General features: G+C 38.0%; 1 protein-coding gene across 1 annotated transcript in view; it reads right to left on the bottom strand.

The window, feature by feature from the left end:
• The window catches only part of DIAPH3 (diaphanous related formin 3), a 482,479-nt gene that overhangs the window by 432,676 nt on the left and 24,295 nt on the right, over positions 1-25,508 (bottom strand). The window contains exons 2-3 of the mRNA XM_046664521.1: positions 22,303-22,335; positions 2,532-2,699 (exon numbers count right to left, since the gene is read on the bottom strand). Coding sequence (XP_046520477.1) covers positions 2,532-2,699; positions 22,303-22,335 — 201 coding nt within the window. The remainder of the gene's footprint in view (positions 1-2,531; positions 2,700-22,302; positions 22,336-25,508) is intronic.

Genomic DNA, 25,508 nt, shown 5'->3' with positions numbered 1-25,508 from the left:
AGAAAGGAAAGTTAACCTATTCCTTATTTTTTATTATTTTGTTTTTATTTGGTGAGGAAGATTAGCCCTGCACTAACATCTGTTGCCAATCTTCCTCTTTTTTGCTTAAGGAACACTGGCCCTGAACTAACATCTGTGCCAACCTTCCTCTATTTTGTATGTAGGATGCTGCCACAGCACAGTTTAGATGAGCTGTGTGTACGTCCATGGCCAGGATCCGAACCTGCAAACCCAGGGCCACTGAAGCAGAGTGCACGAACTTAACCACTATGCCACCAGGCTGGCACTCATTTTTTAAATAGATCTTGTTGTGATAAACTTATTCATTAGCAAATTGGGCAGCCCTGGGAAAGCAAGAATTTCATTTTACTTCTGCTGAGTAAACTGAGTTTGATTGAAAAAGATCTTCTGCCAAGAGGGAGACCTGTTTTAGATTTAACAAGTGATTTGGCCCAGTTATTAAATACGTATTCTGTAAACACTTCAGAAGTGTCAATATCCATCTGCCCTGTACATACTATTAAAATTGATACTCTTAGCCGGGAGAAGGGTAAGACTAACAGAAAAATACTTCTAAAGTAATCACGTTCGGAACAGAATATCAAACTATGTTCACTACTTTTTTTAGGTAATTGTACTTTTAATGGCTTGTGGTAATAAAATGTGGTCTTTGTAAATGTCTAACATCACTAGCCTACTCACTCTACTTACTCAGATGGCACCAGCAATTAGGATCCAAAAGCAAAATTGGTATTTCTTAACAAGGTAGTCACAAGTAAACCAAAAAAATACCATTCCAGAATCTCACAGAGAATTAAGGTGAGTGGTCCCACATATAGTGCACGAATGAGGGGAAGGAAAGGGTACTTTTCCATCTGGAGTCTTCCACAGTGGCATTAAAGAGAGCTACCTTTATATAGGCTTCATTAAGAGAGGCAAAAGCTAGCTAGGCTGAAATTATATCAACTCATGGTGACAAAAGACTTAATAAAGAGTTATACATGTGTGGTTATTACAACCAAAATTAGCACTTCATCAAGAGCTGATACAACAGGTAAGAATTTCCCAAGCCTGGGGTTCAAGCAAAACAAGACTAATAAAATGTATGCTCAGTGACGAAGAGTTAGTGATCCCTAACACTAACTGAAAATCCTATGAAGACACAAACTCGGCATTCTTTGTTTCTGGGATATTCTGAAGCCCCATGTGTAATGCTGGACACAAACACTTGCTGATACATAGAAAACAAGGCGGCACAATGGCAAATATATTGTTGATTCCAGCTGAATAACGAAGAGACCAGCCATCAACTTTTTCTCAAATTCCAAGTACATCTTACAACTCTAAAATAAATAGGTGAATGCAATAATTTCCCTACAAACTAAATAAGGTTGTCAAAAGCAATAGGTGAAAGATTAGACAGATACAAAATAAATCACGATGCTGAGATAATATACAATTCCTTAGAATGGCATACACAGTCCTTTCATAAACCGCCCCAAATTATCATTCCAGTGTAATTTTTCCAACCTCTCACTGGTCCCCCCCTGAGCAATTTGCTCCCTCGCTCTTTGTTCACTGCAGTTTACTCATCTCAGGAAAGCCCTTTCCCTCTGCTTATCCAAATCCTCACCTAAGTTAAGATCTGCCCCTAATTCACCCTCTCCGCTTAAATCCCCCAAACTATTACAATATCCTTTCCATTCTGGGTTTCCCCTGCAGCTAATGAGGTATTTCAAAATTTAAAGTAATTTCTGTCTACTCTGAACTTATAAAGAACTTAATCATTAAATACTACCTTCTAGCATTTCTTACTCATTTAATTTTGCAAAATGTTTGTTGTGAATCCTAGGAGATAAGCAACTTGAGAGGAACTATATATGAAAATAATCTATTTAGATGAAATTAGCATTCATTTTGTAGTAAATGGTTTGAAGATGCTTAACATATGGGGGTTATTGGTCATATAAACTAGTTCAGCCACCTTCAAAGCCAGAAGCTGAGTCTGTCAGAGAATCATCATCACTTAGGACCAACTGAAGGTGGCCTCAAATGACACCAGGCATCTCCACCAGAAAAGGCATCCTCCAAAACAAGTGAGTTCCAGTCTCTACACATATAACGGTTGCAGGACTATATGAACCTGGGTATCCTGCGAACTAAGAAAGTAATCAAACAAGCCCAAAAACAAGCACACTTAACAATGCACACAGCAGAGCACTGTCACCATCATTTTAATATCTAACCGAACCCAGACAAACCACTGAGATAATCTATTCAAGACAAAAATATATCATTTGATACTTTAGAGTTATGTTTTTATGTATTCTGTATAAAACAACTGGTGTGACATTTTTCTTTAGATTCTTATTTTTATAATCCTAAAGCTCTCTATGCCTGAAGTACTATCTTAAATGATATCAGAAATCACCCTATGAAACATGAGTTCCAGATATGTTTAGTGTTCCATCAACACAAGCCAAAGCTAAGGCTTTTACATCAAACATTTTATAAGGAATCAAAATTCCTACCATCATCTTTTCAAAAAGTTCTAAGAGCTCGTTCTCTGACAGTGGCTTTGGGATGTTTTCCATCATCTCTGAAGAGCAGTCATTGCTTGCAAACGCAGTCTTCAGGTTGGAAAGTGGCGGTCTCTCCTTCTTGCTCCCTGGAATTCTTATGCTGGCAAATTTGTCCAGCTACAAAGAAAGATAAAATAGCATATATGTAAGTATTTTCCTTCTCCAACAACATTAATCTAATTCCCAAAATGAAAAGACAAACAGGGTCAACCACATCATCACTATGATTTCATCAGGAGGCATTCAGCACTGGCATCTTTAAAATTAAAAGAAATAATGTAAAAGTAAGTGAAAAGTTTTCAGTAACCATCCTGTCTAAAGGTAGAAGAGCTATCAGTCAATCTCAAAAGATTCCTTCTAATCTTAAAACCATAGAATTTAGATTCTAATAACAAGTGACCTTTGCTTTACAGATTAGCAAACTTAGCAGTTTTACAAAGGTAACTTAGCTAATTTAGCAGGTGGCAATCAAACTAGTACTCAGTGCCCTGCCCCCCAGCCCCATTTCCATAGTGCATACTACACTCCTAGGGCTAACAGGGTGGGGGAGATACAGATTTAGGAATTTTAAGAACTGAATTCTACCTCTCTCTCCATAGGCTGTTGGCCTGATAAACACCACATTTCTCTTTACTTGGGCTGGTCTGTATTTGAACAGCTTCATGAACAACTAGAGAGCAGGGTGGCTAAAGCTTCAGGAAATAGAGCTGGATTTTTTTTGTAAGGAGATTTCTTCTACAACTGTTTCATCCAATAGTTGGCTGGTATCGGAAAATGTCTATTAGTTTACAAGGCTAATTGTTCATTCATTGAAAATTGCTTGAATTTCTTGAGTTCTATTCCACACAAAGAACCCAGACACATACAATGCTTCAAGCAGCAACAATTAAAAAGGCAAAATTAAAATTAAAGTAGGTATTAAGAATGGAAGTGTACTGAAAAAGCACAACAATTCTGTGACTTGGTTCAGCATAACTGTGAACATTAAACTACTGTTTTTGCCACCATGTGTGTAGTACACAGGCCTGTGCTATTCATGTAGTAACCATTAGCTACTTGTGGTTATTTAAATGTAAATTAAATTTAAAAGTTCAGTTTCTTATTTGCACTAGCCACATATCAAGTGTTCAAGAACCACATGAGGTTAGTGGCTCCTATATCGGTCAAAGCACATACAGAACATTTGCATCACCACAGGAAGTTCTATTGGATAGACCTACTAGAGCCCCAAGAAATACGACACTTAAAATTCTCAATTTAAAAGGACAATAAGTCACAGTATTTTAAAAAATCCTACTTCTTTAATGAAGTGCATCATCAAGCAGTGAGATACAAAGATGACGCTTATCTTTCAAAATAGGTCTTTAAAATCACTATGAGGATAATGCCTAAGAAAACTACTATGTACTGTAGTCATACACAGTCCATCTAACACGACTTAAGCATTAAAGTACTAAGGATGCGACAGCTTATGGCAGGATTACCAAGTGGTCACAAAATACCACTGCTCTCATCCTAACAACCAAAAGAAGCCAGAAAACCTACAAAACTGTACTTGGTATTGTTTTCCAGCCATCAGGGAGCTGAGGACAGAATGAAAGCTGTAAGAACACTGGGAAGTGACAAGCTGCTCTATTCCTGCTGGAGAAGAAGAATAACTTAAACAAGGGTAAAGAAAAAGCAGCCAAATTTTTAAATGAACTATTGACAGCTGCATCGGTGCTGGCATGAGAGATTAGAATTCCAAGGAGACACAGTCACAAAGCCCCAGCCATGGAGCAAATCTACATCCACCTACCATCCACCAACTCTTTCCCTCAGGTCTTCACCAACTGCACGGAGGAGTATGCCAAAGGCTGGGGACAGGGCAGGAAAGCTGAGCCGGATGTTCCCTGAGGCATGCAAGTTCTCTCCCAATGCAAAGCAGCTGCCCTCCAAAGGCTCTGGACTAGGCCAAAGAGCTGAGAGAAGTCCCAATGACTCATTCCAGGCCCTCAGAGAGTACAGGACAGCAGCCATCTGAAGACTGGGGGCAGGATACCAGGTCAGAGAGATTTCCTAAAGCAACAGAGAGCCAGAAGTAAAACTGGAAAAGAGAACTCTTCAGTAACTCTAAAAATGGGCATCAGGACTTTAAAGCAGAAAGAGATACTCCAGTTTTGAAAGCTAATAGTTCACTTGTGAAGTCAAAAAATTGATTGCCAGAACCTCATTATTGCTCAGATCCCAAGCCCTCAAAACATCTGAGGCCACAGATGAGCTGAGTAAAACTGAAGCAGCCAGGAAGCCCAAACCCAGCTCAACTAGAGATCACATTGACTCAGCCCCTATCCTAGCAGCATGAAACAAGGGCACACCCTTTCTTGGAAGTAAACATTAATCTCTACTACAGTTAAATAAAATGTCCACCATACAATTAAATATTGCTACACACAAAGAAGAAAATGTGGCCCACAGTCAAAAGAAGCAGACCTAGAGATGGCCCAGATGGTGAAATTACTAGACAATTTAAAAGAAGATTTAGAAAAATCTAAAGGATATAATAAAAAGAGTGGACACCACACGAGAGATGGGGAATTTCGGCAGCAAAATCATGAAAACTATTTTTTTTAAAAAAAGATTAGAGTGAAAAATGTATCAGGAATGAAGAATTCCTTAGATTGGACTTAACAGAACCTGAACATTGCTGAGGAAAGAATTGGTGAACCTTAACATAAAATCAATACAAAGTATCCAACTGAAACAAAGAGAAAAAAAGAATGGGAAAAGAAAGAAGAGAGCAACCAAGATCTGGGATACGACACAAAATGTTGTAACATAAGTGTAATTGGGGTCCAGAAGCCGAAGAGAGAGTGATAATGGTACAAAAGACATATTCCAGAAGATAATGACTGAGCTAATTGATAAATATATATATATATATCAATTCACAGATCCAAGAAGCTCAGCAGACTCCAGGAGAATAAATACCAAAAAAAAGAAAAGAAAAAAGAAAAAACCACCACACTTAGGCACCTCATAGTCAAACTGCTGAAAATTAAATATAAAGGCAAATAGTAAAAGTGCAGCCAGAGAAACGAAGACATTATACACAGGAGAGAAATGAGACAAATGACTGCTAATTTCTCACCAGAAACAATGGTGGCAAAAGACAATGCAATGGCGTCTTTAAAGTACGAAAAGAAAAATACTGTTATCCTGGGATTCTATATCCAGTGAAAATACTTTTTGTAAATGGAGGCAAAATAAAGACATTTTCAGACAGACAAAAGCTGAGAGAATCTACCTCCAGTAGACCTGTACTACAAAAAGTGTCAAAAGAAGTTTTTCAGGCCGAAGAGAAACGATACCAGATAGAAGCCCAAATTTACAAAAAGAAGTGAAGAGCAGTGGACAAGTTATTCTGTTTGATGGTGGTACACAGATAAATGAGCTATTTATGACGTAAATAACAATCAAGTGGAGGAGACAAGCACATAAACAGATAATTAGCTATATAGAGTGTGTAGCAAGAGTTACATACCATGTGTTACAGTGGCAAAAAAGAGGGGCATCTCATTCACCAACGTAAACATTCCCTACTTTGGAATAACCCAGAAACATAAAATCTTCTCTACATGAATATATGTCCAGAAGCGACTATCCCCAGTACATAAGTATCCCAATTTCTGATACATGTTTTAAAAAACTAGGAGACACCAAAAAAATTGTTTTAAGAAATGGGACTGGTTACTCTGTCTCCTGAATCACTACTTCACTGCCATCACTTCTATACAGGTAATAGCAATTCCTGGGTGTAGAAACTATGCTGACTCCTCACACACCACAAAAAAAAAAAAAAAGGTAACTTAATTAAGATGCTAAACTTATAATGAAGTGAAATTAAGCAAAACATCATTAATGCAACATCAATATCACAAATGTAAACATGTCAATGAATGGGAATAGTAAGCTTAAGCAATTCACAAGCTAACTTATGAATACATTACCTAATGGTTCCATCAGTGGTAGAAGAAATCAACAAATGTTAGTTTTCATCAAAACCCAAAACTTTTTAAAATAAAAATCTAAGTCAAAAATAACAACAGCTAATATTTACTGAGCCCCTTCTACATGTCACACACTGTGCTAAGAGCTTGAAATGTAGCACCAAGTTGAATGCATTTGTTTAATCCTTACAATAAGGAAACTACATGACTAAACAGTCAAGGACAAACTCCAAAACACTTCTATACATAAAAATTTCAGGCCAGCCCTGGTGGCCTAGCGGTTAAGTTCAGCGCACACTGCTTCAGCAGCCCAGGTTCGGTTCCTAGGCACAGACCTATACCACCCATCTATCAGTGGCCATGCTGCAGCAGAAGCTCAGATACAAAACAGAGGAAGACTGCCAACAGATGTTAGCTCATGGCAAATCTTCCTCAGGAAGAAAAAAAAAGATTCATAGTAGTTAGCTTATAAAATAGCATAAAGAAAAAAAGAAAATCAACCCATTATGTTTTTACAAGTAGAACTGCATTTGTATCAATTAACAATATCAGAATTTGTACAGCAATAATGAAGAGGAATTAGAACACCTCCCCCATATGCTTAGCACCTAAATTCTGGGCAAGTTTGGGTTTTGTCAATGTGGAAAAACAAATTTGCACATTACCAACTAGCATGGCTAGCTAAAGGCAAGATAGAAAAAATTAGCATATCCCTCTTCTAGCTTCTAAATCTTCAAAGATCCAAACAGTAATATGATACAAAAGATCAGTGTTTCATAATTTCAATACAATGCTTTTATTTATTTTCCCTGATTATAAGAGATGAAAGGCAAAATAAGGAAGGAGGCACAGGAGAAAAATAAATACAGTCCTCCCTCCTGTACTAGAACAGTAAACTGAATTTGCTGAATACCTTGGGCTTAAAGTAAAAGCAATCCCAGGTATGTGATGCTCTATTGAGCAACAGAGGTAGATTCCACATAATCTGGACACTATTACAAAGCTAGGTGCAAAGTGAACTTTATCAAATCATTTTAAATGTCCTAAAGAATTTTTTTTAAAGGCATGATACTATGACTCCAGTAATAAGCGGGAAAAAAAAAAAAATCACTTCTAATTTATCTTTCATGGAATTGCACATACAATTTGCTTAAAGCAAGTCACAAGAGAACATAAAAGCAAACTTTTAAAATACTTTTGTACATAAAAACACAACAGAAATCTCTATCATACCTACACTAAGTTGGTTGTTATTTTGTATTTGGCTGGGAGTGTCTTTTACAATTTGTGCACTTGCATAGCTATTTTTAGTTTTATATGACATTCTTCTCTAAAGTTGAGCTAGAAACATAAATCAAATAGGTGAAACACACAAATAATTTGCCCTCATTGAAGAACTGGTTAAACACACATAAGACTGAGGGATCCTATTATAATCCTATTTGGTGGTGGGACACCACAATTAATTAATATGGCTTCAGCTGTGTCTGGGGTGTACTGTTTTATAAATTAATATCACTTATCTTCAGGGGAAGTTAAGTGAGCACCCTACTGAGTATTATCTCACACTGATAATCAGTAATGACAGTTTAAATAAAATTAATTAAACCAAAAAACAGTCTCTAAAAAACTCTGAATTTTTAGCTATAGTATGACACTAACAGAGAAAACAATTTTTACTCCAACATATTAAACAATACAGCACCGATTTTTTTGTAATTTAAAACAAAAGGAAGATATAATTACTCATCTTACAATTTGAAAAGTCTGAAAAACTACGTATGATCATAAACATACTTCCTCAGAACCTAAAAGGAAGTAGATATTTTCATGCAATCCAGCAGAATTAAGCAAATAAAAGTTCATCATAATTATAGAATCAATTGTATGTGAATGCATACCTGAAAACCAGAAAAAAAAATATATCACTCAAAATTATCACTTTTCACACAATCTTCTACTATATTTAAGAGGAGCAAAACACCTAACAGGTAAAATAGCTTTGCTTCTTAACTAGTTTTACTAAACAAGAAACTTGCTGATTGAAAACATGACTCCAGAGTCTGACTTCTGAATCCTGCCCAGCCACTTGTTTGTTATGTTAACCTAACCAAGCTACTTAAACCTTTCACGACAGTACCTATCACAGTGAGTTGTAAATAGCAAATAAAACTACTACTCACCTTTCAGCTTCAGGTTAAAAGACCTGAAATGCCTTAGCTGACCACTATCTAAAGCAGCACTTGTGCCTACACACTCCCCATTCTCTATCACAGCACACATTTATTTCCTTTATCTGTCTTTTCATATGAGTTATGAAAACCTGTAATTATTTCACTCATTTTGTAATTGACTCTTTCTCTTTCCCACTAAAATATAAGTGTCATGCTAGATAAATCATCAACTGTCCTGGTCACTGTGGTAGCCAGTCTCTAAGGCGGCCCCAAATGGTCCTCTAACTTGTGTAACCAATAGGATACAGTGGAAATTATGGAGTGTGATTTCTAAGACTAGATCATAAAAGACATTACAGCTTTTGGCTTGCTCCCTCTTGGATCACTCACCCTGAGGTACGCCAGCTTCCAGATCAGAAAGACACTCAAGACCACCCAGGGGAAGGCTCACATGGCAAAGAACTGAGTTAAAGAAGCATGGAGGCTCCTTGCCAACAGCCACGTGAGTCCAAGTGCGCCATCTTGGAAACCCCAGTTGAGCCTTCAAATGACTTCTATTACACAGCAACAGATGACTATTGCAGAGCTCCTCACGAACAATACTTTTAAATAGCTCTAGCCAATGTCTTCACAGCAACCTCATCAGACCCCAAGCCAGATCCCCCTAGCTAAGCAACTACCAAGTTCCTGACCCACAGAAACAGTAGGAGATATTAACTGTTTGCTGTTTTAAGTCCCTAAGTTTTGGAGGAATTTGTTACACAGCAACAGATAACTATGATAGGCACTGTTACGTGGTGTGCCTATAGCACAGTAGCTGGCAGACAGCTAGCAGTCAATTAAGGTATGAGTGAAAGAACAATGACTAGATGATAAAATCCATAAAATACCTGCAGATGTTTACCACTAAAGGGAATAACATGATAAAGACTAATTATAAACTAAGATAAAATATTGTAAATGCCCTCAAGAAAATCCTAATCCAGGTGAATCAGCGGCAGACAGGAATCAGTGATCAATTCTGGGGTGGAGAAAGAACCTCAAAAGAGCCCTTGGAAAGGCGATACATCAGGAAACCCTGTGAGGCTGACATGAGAATTACAGGAGACGGTACATGTTAACAGCTCAACAGTATGCCTGCCTGCTCCATGGTCTTTACTAAGATGCTAGTGACATCACTATTGCAAAGAAATATCATTGTGTGGGTAAAACTGGCCATTCATTATTTCCGGTGTGAAAGGCTAACCATCCCAGTCATAGATCACAATCTTATCAACCAGTAACAATTCCCACCGACCCACCTGCTACTGCATTCTAACTTCAATATTCCTAGGCTTTCCCAGCTTTAAATTTGCATTTTGGTGAAATTATAAAAAGTTCTTTAGCCAAAGGCTTCTTAGAAATGAAGAAAATTTACACTATGCCCCCAAAAACACTACCAACTTAGGATCATTTGTTCATATTTAGATTTCATATAGTATTTTAATACTATGAAATGAGAAACATATTTAATAATCATGCTCTTAAATTCCTTTAAACTGCTTGAAAATAAGTTACAACACGAAATATGCACCCTACAGCTAACTGCTGCAGAGCACCCAGCGGAGATGGCCGCACAGGGAAGAACTGAGGCTGCCCAGCAACAATAAGCATGAACCTGCCAATCAGAAGTGAACCACCCTGGGGGCCAGCCCGTGGCTGAGTGGTTAAGATTCCGAGGTTTCGCCAGTTCCGATCCCGGGCGCGGATATGGCACCACTCGTCAGGCCATGCTGAGGCGGCCTCCCACATAGCACAACCAGAGGCACTCACAACTAGAATATACAACTAGGTACTGGGGTGTGGGGAGGGAGGGGCTGGTTTGAGAAGAAGAGCAAAAAAGAAGATTGGCACCTGAGCTAACAACTGTTGCCAATCTTTAAAAAAAAAAAGAAGCAGCAGTGAGCCACCAGGGAAACAGATTCTCCAGCCCCGTCAAGGATTCACAGGACTGCAGCCTGAGCCAATGTCTTGATCATCACCTCATGAAAGACCTCAAACCAGAACCATGCTGCTGAGCTGGTGGCAAATTTCTGACCCAAGAAAGTGAAATGTTAAGTGTTTATTATTGCTTTAAGCCAATAAGTCTAGGGATAATTTATTATATAGCAATAGATGACTAATACAGAGCTCCTCCTAGAATAGCACTTTTAAATGCCTAAAATATATATAATTACAAAGACAACTAAATAAAATGGGGTTTTGAAAATATATAAAAATTTTAAGAGTAATATGTATTCATCTTCATGAATGTATTACACAACACGAGGCAACAAAGTCTAATTTCAACATAGTGTTGAATATAAACCATATTTTGAAAAATCTTCAAAAACTAATGTGCTTTGACAATATCTGTGATTTCTGACCTGAAAGTCCCAGGTCAAATGGTACACTGTGTGTGTTTGGTATTTTTATTTCACCTATTTCATTTTTTAAAAAAATACTAAATTTCACTTAAAGGTTAATGAAAATAAAGATTTAATCTTTTTTCCCACTAAGTTCAAGGACATCGTGAATTCTACCACAGACCCCTTTGTGGTCCATGGACCACAGGTTAAGAACCTGCTAGGTAGCTATGGAATAATAACAGAAATAGTGATGGAAAAGAAAGTAACTCAAGTTCTGACGCCTTCACTGAATCAGTGGGAGAGACTAGAAGACCCACAGTTGAGCCCAACAGGAGAAATGCAACAGAAACGCTCAAAAAGAGATGGCAGCTTTTGAAGGAAGAAGCCACCAGGAAAGTCAAGTCTTCAAAGAAAATCTAGGTTTCCATTAGAGCAAGAAAGAAGGCAAAATTCAAAGACAGGCTTTGAGTTCCAAAGGGCAAAATGGAAGGGTCTGAGAAGCCCAGAGGAGTTAATGCCAGATTAGAAGAATAAACGGAGCTGAATAGGGAGAGAAGCATCTAGGTCCTTGTTGATGATATGGATTAATTATGACTTCTGAAGTGACTTAGGTCACAGAAAAGTGATTTAAATTGTAATAACTAATGAAAATTAATAATGAAACAAATCAAACCATGTGGACTATATCCTCTTAATTCATCTTCTGTCTCCGCTGGCTCTACCCTACTTCATGCCACTTGGACAACTGCTCCAGCCTCCTAACTTGCCTCCCTGTCTTCACTGCCCCTCTACCCCTACCACTCCTGAGGTATTCTCTACAACTGACATCATTTTGATCTTACTGAAAGGCAAATCCAATCACGTCCCTCACTCCCATGCTTAAAACCTTTCAACCTTTGTATCCTCATTACTCAGATGGTGACATTCCAATATCTTACCATGGCTCGAAGGTCCATCTTGATCTAAAACTACCTTCCTCTCCAGACAACCTCCATCACCACCCTACCACCCATACACTTTATGACCTAAATGTAATGAATAAGCTAGAGTGTCTTAAATGTGCTTATGTTGTTTCCTGTGCCTAGAACCTATCCACACCCACAACTCATATCCCATCCCCTTAATCTGGCTAATTTCAACTCAACCTTCAGCAATCAGTTTGAACTACATGTTATGTAGGAGCCTTCATGACTCTCAAGACTGGATTTGAGGCCCACAGACCTAGTGCATACCGTTACATAATATGTATACTATTCTGAAACTGCCTCTTACATATGCTTACTCAACTAAGGTAAAAGTCCTTGAGAACAGGAATTGATATTTTATTCATTAAACTACTCCTGGAACTTTAGCATGGTTCTAAGCATGTAATGAGTGTTCTATTATTATTTGTTAAGTGAATAAATTAATGAATAGCTATCCATCTTCCATGTCTGGGATGCAAGCCACTGCTTCTTGCCTTGCTAATTCCTTCTCAAAAATGTCAGAAAGAATGCTAGGTGTTATGTCTTTTACACATGCAATAAGAAATCCCAGACTCTTCTCAACACTGATCAAAGAGCAGTCCCCTCCACTAAACACAAGCATTGAATTCTGCAATACAATACCATGGAGTAGGTAAGGAAAACATCCACTCAAAGGAAAGGAACAGAAAAAATCACTTAAAAAGGATTTAATATCCAAAAAAATCCCAAAGTTATATCTACCCAGATCTACTCAAAGTACAATTCTAATTGCAAATTTTCAAATATTCTTATACTATATACTTGAAAGGAAATATAAATTAGCTCTGTAAATAAATATTACAGTTTTTAAAAGACATAGAGCAATATCACCAATACACAAAAATCATCTAAAGATGTCAACAATTGCTTTCAACTTGCCAACCTGACACTAGGAATCCAATTCAGTTGATATCCAGGAAGTTAAACTGTTACAGAGTAGACAATTACTACAACTCCTGCCCCTGGATTGTGACTTGTCCTTCAACACTCAGCTAAAGTCACCTTCCCCGAGATCAAAGTAATCACTTCCACTGAACCTTCTACACTGTTCCATCCACTATCACACTGCACTACAACTGTACACTGATTCCGTACACTGTATCTTTTTCCCCACTGTTCCCAGAGGGCAGAGACAGTCTTATTCATCTCTCTATTCCTATAACAGTAGTAGGCACTCAATAAGCGCTTAACGAATGAATGAATGGATAAAGGGATGAATAAACAAGTCTGCACACCCTACTACATCTTGTATATTCAACTCTGAGAGCTCTTGATCTTATTCCCAAGTTTCCACTGATTTGAGGAGGAGCACTCTAAACTATCCCATAAATATTTAAAGATTCTAAGATAGTACTTAAGTGTTACTACTGAAAATCTAAGTACAGGAAGCTCTAATTAACTCACATTAATGGGCTCAGAAAGGCCCACCTGACTTAATGAATAGTTTAATTTTATAGAACTTGTTTTGATGTATTTTACCACATACATTCAGTTGCCCCAGTCCATGCTGATATTTCTACTTTAAACGAGAGTACATTTTGAGTATACAGTTTTACAGAAAAACTGTGGAAAATACTATACTTTTTGCTTTATCACACATTGTTTTTAACTTACCAAGGAAAATATAACAAGTTTATAAAAATGCAAAATGAACTTGAACTATAGTACAGGAAGCTTTATATGCTACTATGCCAATACAATAAAATTATTTTAAATAACTCTCTTAAGTTGAGCTCTTTTCTTTTAAAGCTAATGATTTATGTTCTATTAACTGACTCTCAAGTTAGGCACATATTCAGATAACCAAATCAATCTATTTTCTTTCATAAATATGATGTTTGATCTAGCATATATCCCACAAGACATCATATCTAGGTAGGTACAAGAATAAACTGCAGGTAGACAAAACCCAGTCCTATCAGGAATGTTCATCTGGGGAACTCATCTTTGAGCAAACCAGTCTCACAGAAGACACTGGGAATGTGCTCAAGTTGTCTCGTAGCAGTTAGTCACATCGAGTGAGTCAGGAGGCCCACAGAGAACAGTGAAAGCTTCTCAAAGCACTCATCAGAACCTACCCACAGCCCAGATGACATCCTCAGTGGCTCTAGGACCCCATTCCTGGTGGGGATCTTTGAGGGGAACCAGAAAAGCCTGCACTTGTATCTGGGAACAGGTTGCAATTGCTGGATCTTTGAAGTGGTTTCCATGCAGAAACCACTTTGTTCCCTGCAATTAAAAAAATCTCCTATCCTTTACCAGTTGACATTTCTCAGTCACACACATCATTATTCCTTTGGGATAAACCTGTTTTGTTTTCTAGAAATATTCAAAATCACTTCTTATCATAGGAAACATATGCCATAGAAAATATCCTAGATACAATGCCTTTACAATTATAATTTTCTCAGGATTAAGATCAATGGCTGATACAATTTTTCCTTGTCAATTTAAAGGTCAGAAGTCTCATATAGATGGCTTCAAGGGAAAAGCAGAAAATACAGAAAGATACTTTTAGATTTTACACTGGCACTTTCTGTGGAGAAAGGCATAGCACTTAAGTGGCAGTCTAACTCTCCTGGTAAAGATTATGTTCTCTACAGCCAGATTGCCAGAGTTTTCCTGGCTGCCCCATGCAACTTTGAACAAGTAACTTAATCTCTCTCTTGCCTCAATTTCTCCATCTTTAAAAATGGGAATAATGCGCACTCAGAGGCTTGTGAAAACTAAGTGTGTTTATAAAGCTAACCTTGAGAATACTACTTAGCACACAGCTAACAATTACAGGGTCCCTATTATCACTAAACACACCTTCTTCCAGTCAGCAACCCCAATTCCCTAGTTATGTTTCTACATTCCCTAAGTAAATTCTCCAGCAACTTATCTCACATCTTTCTACTCCCCGGAAGTTTCCTGGATGTTGACTGAAAGATGCATATCGAGTTAGAGAGGCAGGGTCCTACCATGAAGGCCTTATATGCCATGTTAAAGAGCTTAAGCTTGACCTGTAGATAACAGATGCAATGAAGCAGTTTCAAACAGGGTAAAATATGTTCAGATATGCAATTTAGATAGGTTGCTCTAGTTGCTATGCAGAGAGCTGGTTTTTTAGGGAGCAAAAGAAGGTTGTTGTGAGAGTCCTAACAAGAGACAATCAGAGCCCAGCACTCTGACAGAAGGAATTGAGAGAAGGAAATACATTCTAGAATAAAGAGAAAGAAACATTGAAAGGGTGACGCTACCTTCTATGAGAATATAGGAATAGAAAGAAGTTTAAGAGGAACATGAAAGGTTTAATTTGGGGCATGTGGGGTTTCCAGTACAGAAGAGACATCTATATGAAGGTATTCAGTAGACCAGTGTACTAACATGTCTCAACTTGAAGAAAAAGGTCACAGACGGAGATACAGACAAAGATAATCACCCAAGTCAAGCACTATATACAAAGGAGAGCAGTGGCTTCAGGGAAGAAATCTGAGAAATAACAATAGTTTAGATAGGGAAAGAAAAAACATACATTAGAGATAGAAAAGGTCAGAGGGCTATGAAACCAATAAAGTTTGGTGTCACAGACGCCAAGAAATATTTGTTCATCAAAGAGGAAGGAGACAACTGTATCAAGAAGAGTGGATAAATTCAGTAAACTTCCAAAGACTAGAAACTAATGAGTAATACTGAGGATAACAAGGGTCAGTTCATAATGATAAAGGATTTACAAGAATCCTCAATGTACATGCACTTAATTGTAGAGCTTTAAAATACATGAAGCAAAAGTGACAGAAGTGAAAGGAGAAATAAATCCAAAATTATAGTTGGAGACTTCAACATCTCTCTCTCAAGAAATTGTTAGAACAAGCAGAAAGAAAAATCAGGAATGTAAGACGTAAACACTATCAACCAACTTGACTTATTTACTAGTCATAGACCAGTTCTAACATAAGCAGAAAGCACATGGAACATTCACATAGAGCACATTCTGGGACAGAAAGCAAGACTCAAAAAATTGAAAAGTACTGAAATTACACAAACTAGGGTCTCTGGCCACAAGGAAATTAAATTACAAATGAGTATTAACGATAGCAGGAAAATCCTCAAATATTTAAAAGTTAACACATAAACGTAAACAACCAATGGTTAAAGAACAGGGAATTAGAAAACACATTGAACACTCAGAAAATGATGTAGCTAAAGTAGCTCTCAGAGGGAAATTTATAGCATGAAATTCTTATAGAAAACAAATTTCTCAAATCAATTATGTAAGCTTCCACCTTAAGAAACCAGGAAAAAGAATAAAGCCAAAGGAAGGAAATCAAGACAAAACAAATAAAAACAAAAGAACTACAAAGAAAGTGAGTGAAATCAAAAGCTAGTTCTTTGAAAAGACCAATAAAATTGACAAACCTCTAGCCAGACTAAGCAGGGGGGGAAGAAAAACAGAAGGCAAATTATCAATAGCAGGATTGGAAAAGGGGGAAATCAATACAGATCCTACATTAAAATAAGGAAATATCACAACAATTCATAATTCAATGACATAGATAGGAAAGAATTCCTCGAAAGACAAACTACCAAAGCTCACTCAAGAATAGATCACTTGAATAGCCCTATATCTAGTAATAGACATTTCAGGGGTTGGCCCCGTGGCCGAGTGGTTAAGTCTGTGCACTCCGCTGCAGGCGGCCCAGTGTTTCATTGGTTCGAATCCTGGGCACGGACATGGCACTGCTCATCAAACCACGCTGAGGCAGCGTCCCACATGCTACAACTAGAAGGACCCACAACGAAGAATATACAACTATGTATTGGGGGGCTTTGGGGAGAAAAAGGAAAAAATAAAATCTTTAAAAAAAAAATAATTTCCTTTAAAAAAAAAATAGACATTTCAAACAAGACAGAATAGCAAATAAGCACAATAAAAGATGTTCAGCTTCATTAGTCATCAGGGGAAATAATTTGTCAGTTTCTTATAAAGTTAAACATACACTTACCATGACTCCCCACCCAAAATGAAAACACATCCACAAAAAGAACTACACGCCAAGGTTCATAGCTTTACTAATAGCCAAAAACTGGCTAGAACACTAACTGTTGTATATATAAACCAATAGTACTACCAAGCAATGTAATACTATTCAGTAATGAAAAGAACAAACTTCTGATACACCGAAGCACTAGAGGAATCTCAAAAGCATTACACTAAGTAAAAGAAGCCAGACACAAAGGCAATACACTATGTGATTCCATTTATATGAAATCCTAAAAACCAACTATAGTTCAGAAAGCTGATCAGTGTTTTCCAAGAGCCAGAAAGGGGAAAGAGAATTGACTGCAAAGGGCACACCTTTTAGGGGTGATGGAAATGTTTTATATCACAATTGTAGTGTGTACACGATTGCACACATTTGTCAAAATTCACCAAATTGGACACCTAAAATTGGGGCACGATATTGTATGTAAATCATACCTCGATAAAAAAAGTACATGTTACTAATCACACCACTAATACTGTGAATCCATGATTGACCAAGCATTTTGGCATAGATTACTTAATTTATCCCTTAAAATTCCCTAGAAACAGGGATACAGAGGCTCATGAGCTAAATGACTTCTGCAAAGTCACACAGCTCTAACCCAGGCCTCCTACATTCAACTACAAGTCATAAAGTAAGAACAAATCTCGGAATTTCTTCTAGTTGCTGTACAAGCCAATGTGTTTTTCTAGCTATAACTGTGAACCATTTATGGGTCATGAAATCAATGTCCTGGAATGAATCACCTTTTCTTTTTTTTTTTTTTTGTAAATGGAATGGAGAGGAGTAAAGAGGAATGGAAAGAAAAAGATCAGAGCTCATTATGCTCAGAAACATTAAATATTGGTTCTGGAAACTTTTCTTTCAACTGAGACAGAATTTGTATATGTACGCTGGGCTACAAAATAAAAATTTCTTATAGTGGGTCCTAGTCCAAAAAGTATGAAAGCCATTGCTGCAGGCCAAACAAGGGATTACAGTGGTAATGCTGGCTGCAGCGGGATTAAAGAGATGAAAATGATCAGGAAGAGCACAGCACTTTCGACAAATGGTTGTAAAGAAGGAGAAAAAAACAAATCAAAAACAACTCCTAGGTGCCAGACTCGTGGCACAGCGGTTAAGTTTGGCACACTCTGCTTCGGTTGCCCTGGTACGCAGGTTCAGATCCCGGGTGCAGACCTACACCACTCATCAGCCATGCTATGGTAACATCCCATATATAAAATAGAGGAAGATTGGCACAGATGTTAGCTCAGGGAGAATCTTCCTCGAGAGAAAAAAAAAAAACAAAATACTTCCTAGACTTGAAAAGCCCTCAGTAGAACTGAAGGATAACTCAGTATTGTGACATCCACATTCAATTTCTTCCAGTTTACCTTTTCCAACTTGTCTCCCCTTGCTGTCCTCTTCCCAACATTTCTGCCTCTACAAGGAAAGCTCTCTTCTCAACCCAGGTATAAACAATGGGAAGCTGTAAGCTAAATGATTTTTTTCCACCTTTCCATTACCCTAGCACCTTGGACCACACTTTACACGTAGTGAATGTTCAGATATTTGTAGAACGAACACTGTTTAAAGTATATTAACTCTTGCCCAGGGACCTCAATGCTAGAGTAATACCTCATTCCTTTAAAGGAACAGCATCCTATGAAATTAAATTCTGATAGAGACTCAAGAAATAACCTTGAAATGTGAAGTACTTTTGCAGGACTTTAACAAAGCAACTTAAAGAAATGGGTTTTTAACATTAACGCTTCCCAGGATGTTTCTATTTCCTGTCTCTGAAATATTGTTATTCAAACACATGACTACAGCAGACACCATTTTTACACACCTTCTTTCAAGCTCTGCCCAAAAAAGGCTATTCACATTAAGAAGTTCTAAATTAAAAGCACACAGGCAACGTGTATGTTGTGGGGGTGGCAACCTTTAATTAGAAAACATACTGCTAGCACATAAAGCAGCAGCAGCAAATGCTTCCCCAAGCTCTAACTCACCAGAAATAAAAAGCCCTCAGTATCCAGCTAGCTTTTCCCTCCTCCCTGCTCTGCGTTGATCTGCAACACACACGCCCCCTGTAAGGTTCAACTCCAAAAGCATCACACCACCCTGTCCAGACATCAGGAAATATGTTTAAAGGAGGTTAAAAAAGGACAGAACTGAATGCAGCAGTTCAACATACTGCTGCTTCAGTGAAACTCACCAAACCCTATGAGGAAGGCAGACAAGGTATAATTTGTCCTGCTTTACAAATAAGGGAACAATCGAATAATTGATTTGCCAAGGTCACAGTGTGGTGAAGTCCTGTCTTTCCACAAGAAGTCTTCTGATTCCAAATCCAATGCTCTTTCCACACTGCATCAGTCAACGAGTAAGAAAGAATTTACTTTCAGTCCGTCCTACTCAAGACTGCCATGCTTATTCTCCAACTTCCACAACAATGGAGCCAGCTGCCTAAACTAGACTGCCTGCTGGAGCCTTCCCTGGACGCAAGCCCCGGCCTAAACAAGAGCCAGGCTAAAATGCAAGATCAGAAGAGAACAGTGAGAGCTGGGGAGACAGCGGCTCAGCCAGTGAGTCAAAATGAAGGGGGTCAACAAGGAATCCAGGAGAGACGGTCATGCGTACATCTAAGATGAAGGCAGGGGCAGGGCAACAGTCAGCGATCCAGGCAGGTGGTCAGAAAGACTGATAACAGGTCCTTGTCAAAGCTTCACTACCCTGTGCAAAGGCAAGATTCCATCTCTGGGAAGCCTGACCAGGGCCAAGTCCAGCCCAGAGCCAAAGAAACTAGACCACCAGGCAGATTATCAAAATAGCGACTCATTCTTTCATTTGTTCAATAAATTTATGAAAATGCTTCACACATGCCAGACAACATGCCCGGAAGCCTTAACAACAACACATTGTCTCTGCCTCCAAAAGGTTTAAACTAGTGAGAAACACAGTAAATGATGTACTGCTTTAATAAAAATACACACAGGGCACTATGGTAAAACCCACAAGTTCTGACCAGTTGCAAGGACGAGGGGAGAGTCGAGAAATGCAGGCAGGATGGAGAAGGGAGATTAAGAAAGTCTTCACCGAGGAGGAATCTATCGATTAATATAAGATCAGAGCAAGTCGCCTTCTAGAGTGGCCTGTTGAAGCCACTCCATAACATGACTGTTTCTAGAACTTGGGGTAGAGACTGTGGGTTGGCAATGTGCTAGGACAGAGTCTGGATGAGAAGAGAAAAACAATGTAGAATGCCCATAAAATATGAACAAACCTAAAAGTATCATCCTATACAACACTATTCAGCAACAGAAAGGAATGAAGCAGCGATATACACAACATGGATGAACCCTGAAAACATTATGCTAAGGGAAAGAATTCAGTCACAAAAGATCACATATTGTATGACTCTATTTATATGAAATGTCCAGAAGAAGAAAATCTATAGACAGGAAGTAGACTGCCTAGGTTGGGGGAATTAAGGATAATTGGGAGTGACTGCTTAGGGTACAAGGTTTCTTTGTGGGTGATGAAAATGTTCTAAAATTGATTGTGGTGATGGTGGTACGACTCTGAATATACCAAAAATCATTGTATACTTTAAATGGGTGAACTGTACACTATATGAATTATATCTCAATAAGGCTGTTACAAATATACCATTGTATATTCTCATAAAAGTTCAAACATAAAAATTGCAGACGGGGGGCCAGCCCAGTGGCGTAGTCGTTAAGTTTGCATGCCCTGCTTTGGCAGCTCAGGGTTCACAGGTTCCCGGCACCACTCACTAAGCCATGCTGTGGAGGCATCCCACGTAAGACAGAAGATGATTGTCATGGGTGTTAGCTCAGGGACAATCTTCCTCAAGCAAAAAGAGGAAGATTGGCGACAGATGTTAGTTCAGGGCTAATCTTCCTCCCCAAAAACTAATAATAATTAAAAAATTGCAGATGGTTTTATTATCAGCCTTAGGAAGCCATCTGAAGGCTGAGTCAGCACAGTTAAAAGTATGAGTTTGGAGATATGATGAACAAGATTCAAGCCACAGCCGCACCACTTGCCAGTTGTGCATACTTGGGTGAGCTATCTACTTAACCTATCTGACCCGCAATGCACTCAGTGGTACAATGAAGACAACGTCTACCCTGCCAGGTGAGAAATCACATAATCTGCATAACTGCTCCACATTGCTACAGATTTCTAAATGCTATTATATGAAAAATAAATATTACCCAGAGAAGTTTACATAAATATCCTTTTCTTAGACACCATCCATAGGGATAAAGCATAAACATTCTATCCCAACTTTTTTAAATCCCTCACATCAAGATGTATGTCTCATTCATCTTCACATGTCCACCTTACCCAGGTGCTTAAGACGGTATTTTGGATATCACAGGTGCTAAACATTTTTGGGGTGCTGACTATGTCCTAGGCACTCTGTTTCATATTTCATATAAGGTGAATTTGAATTCAAAGCCTGGCCAATAGAATGCCATGCTTTGTCCTCTATATCAAGCTTATATATTTTTGGTGTTTTTGTTTATTTGGGTCTTGTTCTCGTTGTTACTCTTTTACCATTAACCAGAGTCACATTCAAAAATACATTTCTCAGAAAAAAATGTACTTGAACATACAAAAATCTATAATGATGCTATAAAGTGTTAATTACTTATAAGCAAGCCTATTACTTTCAACATGCAGAACATACAGTAAGGCATGCTTGATTCTCTCATTTTTCAGCAAAATTTTAAAAAATATATGATATTTTAGTCTGGTTTACTTTATTTAGCAGCTACATATTCCTGAAAAGCTGACATGTCTTTAGCTATTTTTTCCTACCTCTTTTTGAAGTGTGCAATTCATCCCAGAGAATGAGAGCTGATGTGAATGATTCCAAGTTGACTAACAATTTGTGATGAAACAAATTTTTCAAGTTAAGATACCAACTAGTCTCCTTTACTATTTAAATACAACAATTTAAGGTATTTTACCAGTTCTGCTTCTTACGATAGCACTATAAAAACAGTACATTTCCAAAACATGCGGTTTTTAGCAAATTCAAAGAGGTTAGTGCAGCACACCATCAACAATACATGGTTAGTTAAGATTAACAAAGAAAACAGAGGATAACCTTACCATATCATCCGTCAGTGTCCTAATATTTAAGTGCTGCAAACGAAAGAAACCAATCATGTCAGAAATTTATGTTTTTTTATTTCAGTTAATAGAGTACATTTAAATTCTACAATGCTAAGTTCAGTAAAATTAAATTCCTGACAGTCTAATAAAAAATGCATCATATATTGTCTTAATCACTATCTCAAGAAGATGGACAAAAGTCACCCTGAATGTGGTAGTTTCAAACATTTCCTAAAATTTCTTGGATTTGTAAACCTCACAAACTAGAAACCTAACTGCGGTACAATAAATATATTCTCCCAATTAACAATATTAATTACCATTAAGTATATGGACTTAGAAAACAATGGAGGGAGATTTACATAAGATTTTGAGAAGTTTTTCATATTATAAAACACTGAAACTTTAAATCTACCATTAGCATGCAGCATAGTAGATAATGAAGTACTTTGCTGGCTTAATTAACTTAAACAATTCTAGTAACGAAGAAGAGAGTACCGGAATGACTATTTGCATCTTTAACATCAGTTTGATTTATCACCAGTGGTGACAGTAGACACTTTTCAATTTCATTGCTAGCTTCTTTGAGAACCCTTTTGCTGATTTCCTTGCTAGACAAACATAAGGCCACTTTAGAAAGTGAATAAATTAGTTACCTGCAAAGTGGAGTTCAAAAGAAAAAGTCTTTAGAGAGGAAAAAAAACAGAAATCTAAGTTTTATAAACTTGGAGTTGGGCAAGATTTTGTATTCAAGTAGCTGGAATCAATTTCCAATTCTCCCTCCTCTTATTCATTGTAGCATTAGATCTTTAAATGGGAAGAGAAAGGGTCAAGTGCATTTCTTAAATAGGAAATCAGATCTACTACTTTATAAATACCAGCCCTGGTGGTCTAGTGGTCAAGATTCAGCATTCTCACCACCGTGGCCTGGGCTCATTTCCCAGTCAGGGAACCACACCACCTGTCTCAGTTGTCATACTGTGGTGGCAGCATGTTGCTGTGATGCTGAAAGCTATGCCACCAGTATTTCAAATCCCAGCAGGGTCATTCATGGTGGATAGGTTTCAGCAGAGCTTCAAGACTAAGACAGACTAGGAAGAAGGATCTGGCCACCCACTTCCAAAAAAACTGGCCATGAAAAACCCTATGAATAGCAGCGAAGCATTGTCTGATACAGCGCCAAACTCAACAGCACTAATTTTATAAGTGTAAAAGAACACGTGTTAGCATTCATCTTACAGAATAAGTGGTACCTAGTTCAATTCAACATTTATTGACAGAGAAAGATTAGCCCTGAGCTAACATCTGCTGCCAATTCTCCTTTTTTTGCTGAGGAAGACTGGCCCCGAGTTAACATCCATGCCCATCTTCCTCTACTTTATATGTGGGATGCCTACCACAGCATGGCATGCCAAGCAGTGCCATGTCCACACTGGGATCCGAACCGGCGAACCCCGGGCCACCGAAGCGGAATGTGTGCACTTAACCACTGTACCACCAGGCCAGCCCCAAACAGAACAAAATTTATCATTATGTTTGTATGCTGGAATACACCTTTATGACCATGGATCTACCTCAATGATCCAGATTAAAAATCTGTCCAGAGTAAATCACTATCCCAGATTCTCTTCTCTCTTCCACCAAAATGTCACTTCTAGTGCAGAGAAAACATTAACTGGAGGGACCAAGAATGAGTCTTCTATCTAACAAAGAGAACACAACTGACTAAATGACCACACCACTAGCCATTAGCCACACCGCTAGGTTCCAGAATGAAGTGCCTGCTAAATTAGGAGCAAAGAAGTAATACTCAATTAAAAAGGGTTAGTATTTAATTCTGGACTGAAGAACTTGCTTTTCATCAATACTACTCTCAGCCCTTGAAACTAACAAGTACGCACAGAGGTCCTTAAAAGTGGGCGTGATCCTAGGCAGGACTATAAAATTTCTGAGGCACTTCAGGCCACAGTCTCATCCAGGAGATCATTACTAGAATTAAACCCAAATTTGCATGGCTCTCGAGTTGACAGAGAAAGGAGCCCTGGAAAGGTGGCGTGGAGTTCCCTTCCTCTCACCGCCCCTTGTCTGTGTGCTTTGCCGTCAACAGAGCTTTCTAGCCCAGTGCATTTGGTTAACCACATCTCTTTCATTCTCCAACTAGAGTTACCACCCCAATCACAATGCACATCACACCTGAAAGGGGTCATTTCAAGTTCCTCTGACAAGAAGAAAGGAATATAGCCAACTTCTAACAATAGCATTCTAGGTGGCGTAATGCTTAGAAAGTAAGGCGAAAGAAAAAGCATAAAGCTGAAATTCTATTTAGAATAGGATGCCACAATAAAGAGAAAACATCTACTTACACAAATGAAATATTCCCAAATACTAGTTTGAGTTGCCTAAGGAAAATGCCATAAAACTGATGTTAAAAAAGACAGAACAATGAAAATAGACAATTTTAAGAGAAATGAGAGTAGAGCCCATGCAAGATTTATGAACTAAAGACTGCACAGAAGATATAGAAAGTAAAGTACCAGATAGGAAAAGCAGGGGATGTGGGTTACATGATACAAAATCCAGAAGATGTAAATATCCAAGAGGAGCACTTCTATCTACCTTCAAAGGCCTAAAATTGGACAATCTTTTAGAGGTGGACTCACAACTTTCAGAAAAAGAGCAGTCACTCTTGTGTAGAAACAAGACACATAAGGATCCATTTTTGTCATTTTTTAAAATATTATATATCCTTAAACCATCTTATTGAGAGTCTAGCTTTTAAAGGGCTTCAATTAATTTGTTAAATGCTTGACCTTTTTTAAACTATATAAGCATGCATGAGTTCAGTTACAAACTATTATTATACACAATCTTTCACAAAAAAGAACATGTGATGAATTAGAACAGAATTATAATGCAGGGGGAGCTTACATGGAAAAATAAGAAAACTCAAAGGAATTTAGGTGTGGGAAGTTTAACAGTCTGAGAGAAAAGCAAGAAGCTAAGGTCAAGTTCATTATTCCTTCTCTTCTGGAAAACACTCACCTATCGATTCGCACCACCAGCAAGAGAAGCCCGTAGGGCAGGAAATGACAGCAAATTCAAGGGCCCATGACAGGGCTGCAGATATTGACTAACAGAGTCAACAGCTGGAAAACTGATCTAAAAATTTTGGTTTCTATGTCAAAACAGTAAAGCCAGAATAA

This window comes from Equus quagga, chromosome 6 (genome assembly GCF_021613505.1).
Source record: "Equus quagga isolate Etosha38 chromosome 6, UCLA_HA_Equagga_1.0, whole genome shotgun sequence".
Classification (NCBI taxonomy): Eukaryota; Metazoa; Chordata; class Mammalia; order Perissodactyla; family Equidae; genus Equus; species Equus quagga.
This window is presented reverse-complemented; position numbering and strand designations above follow the sequence as displayed.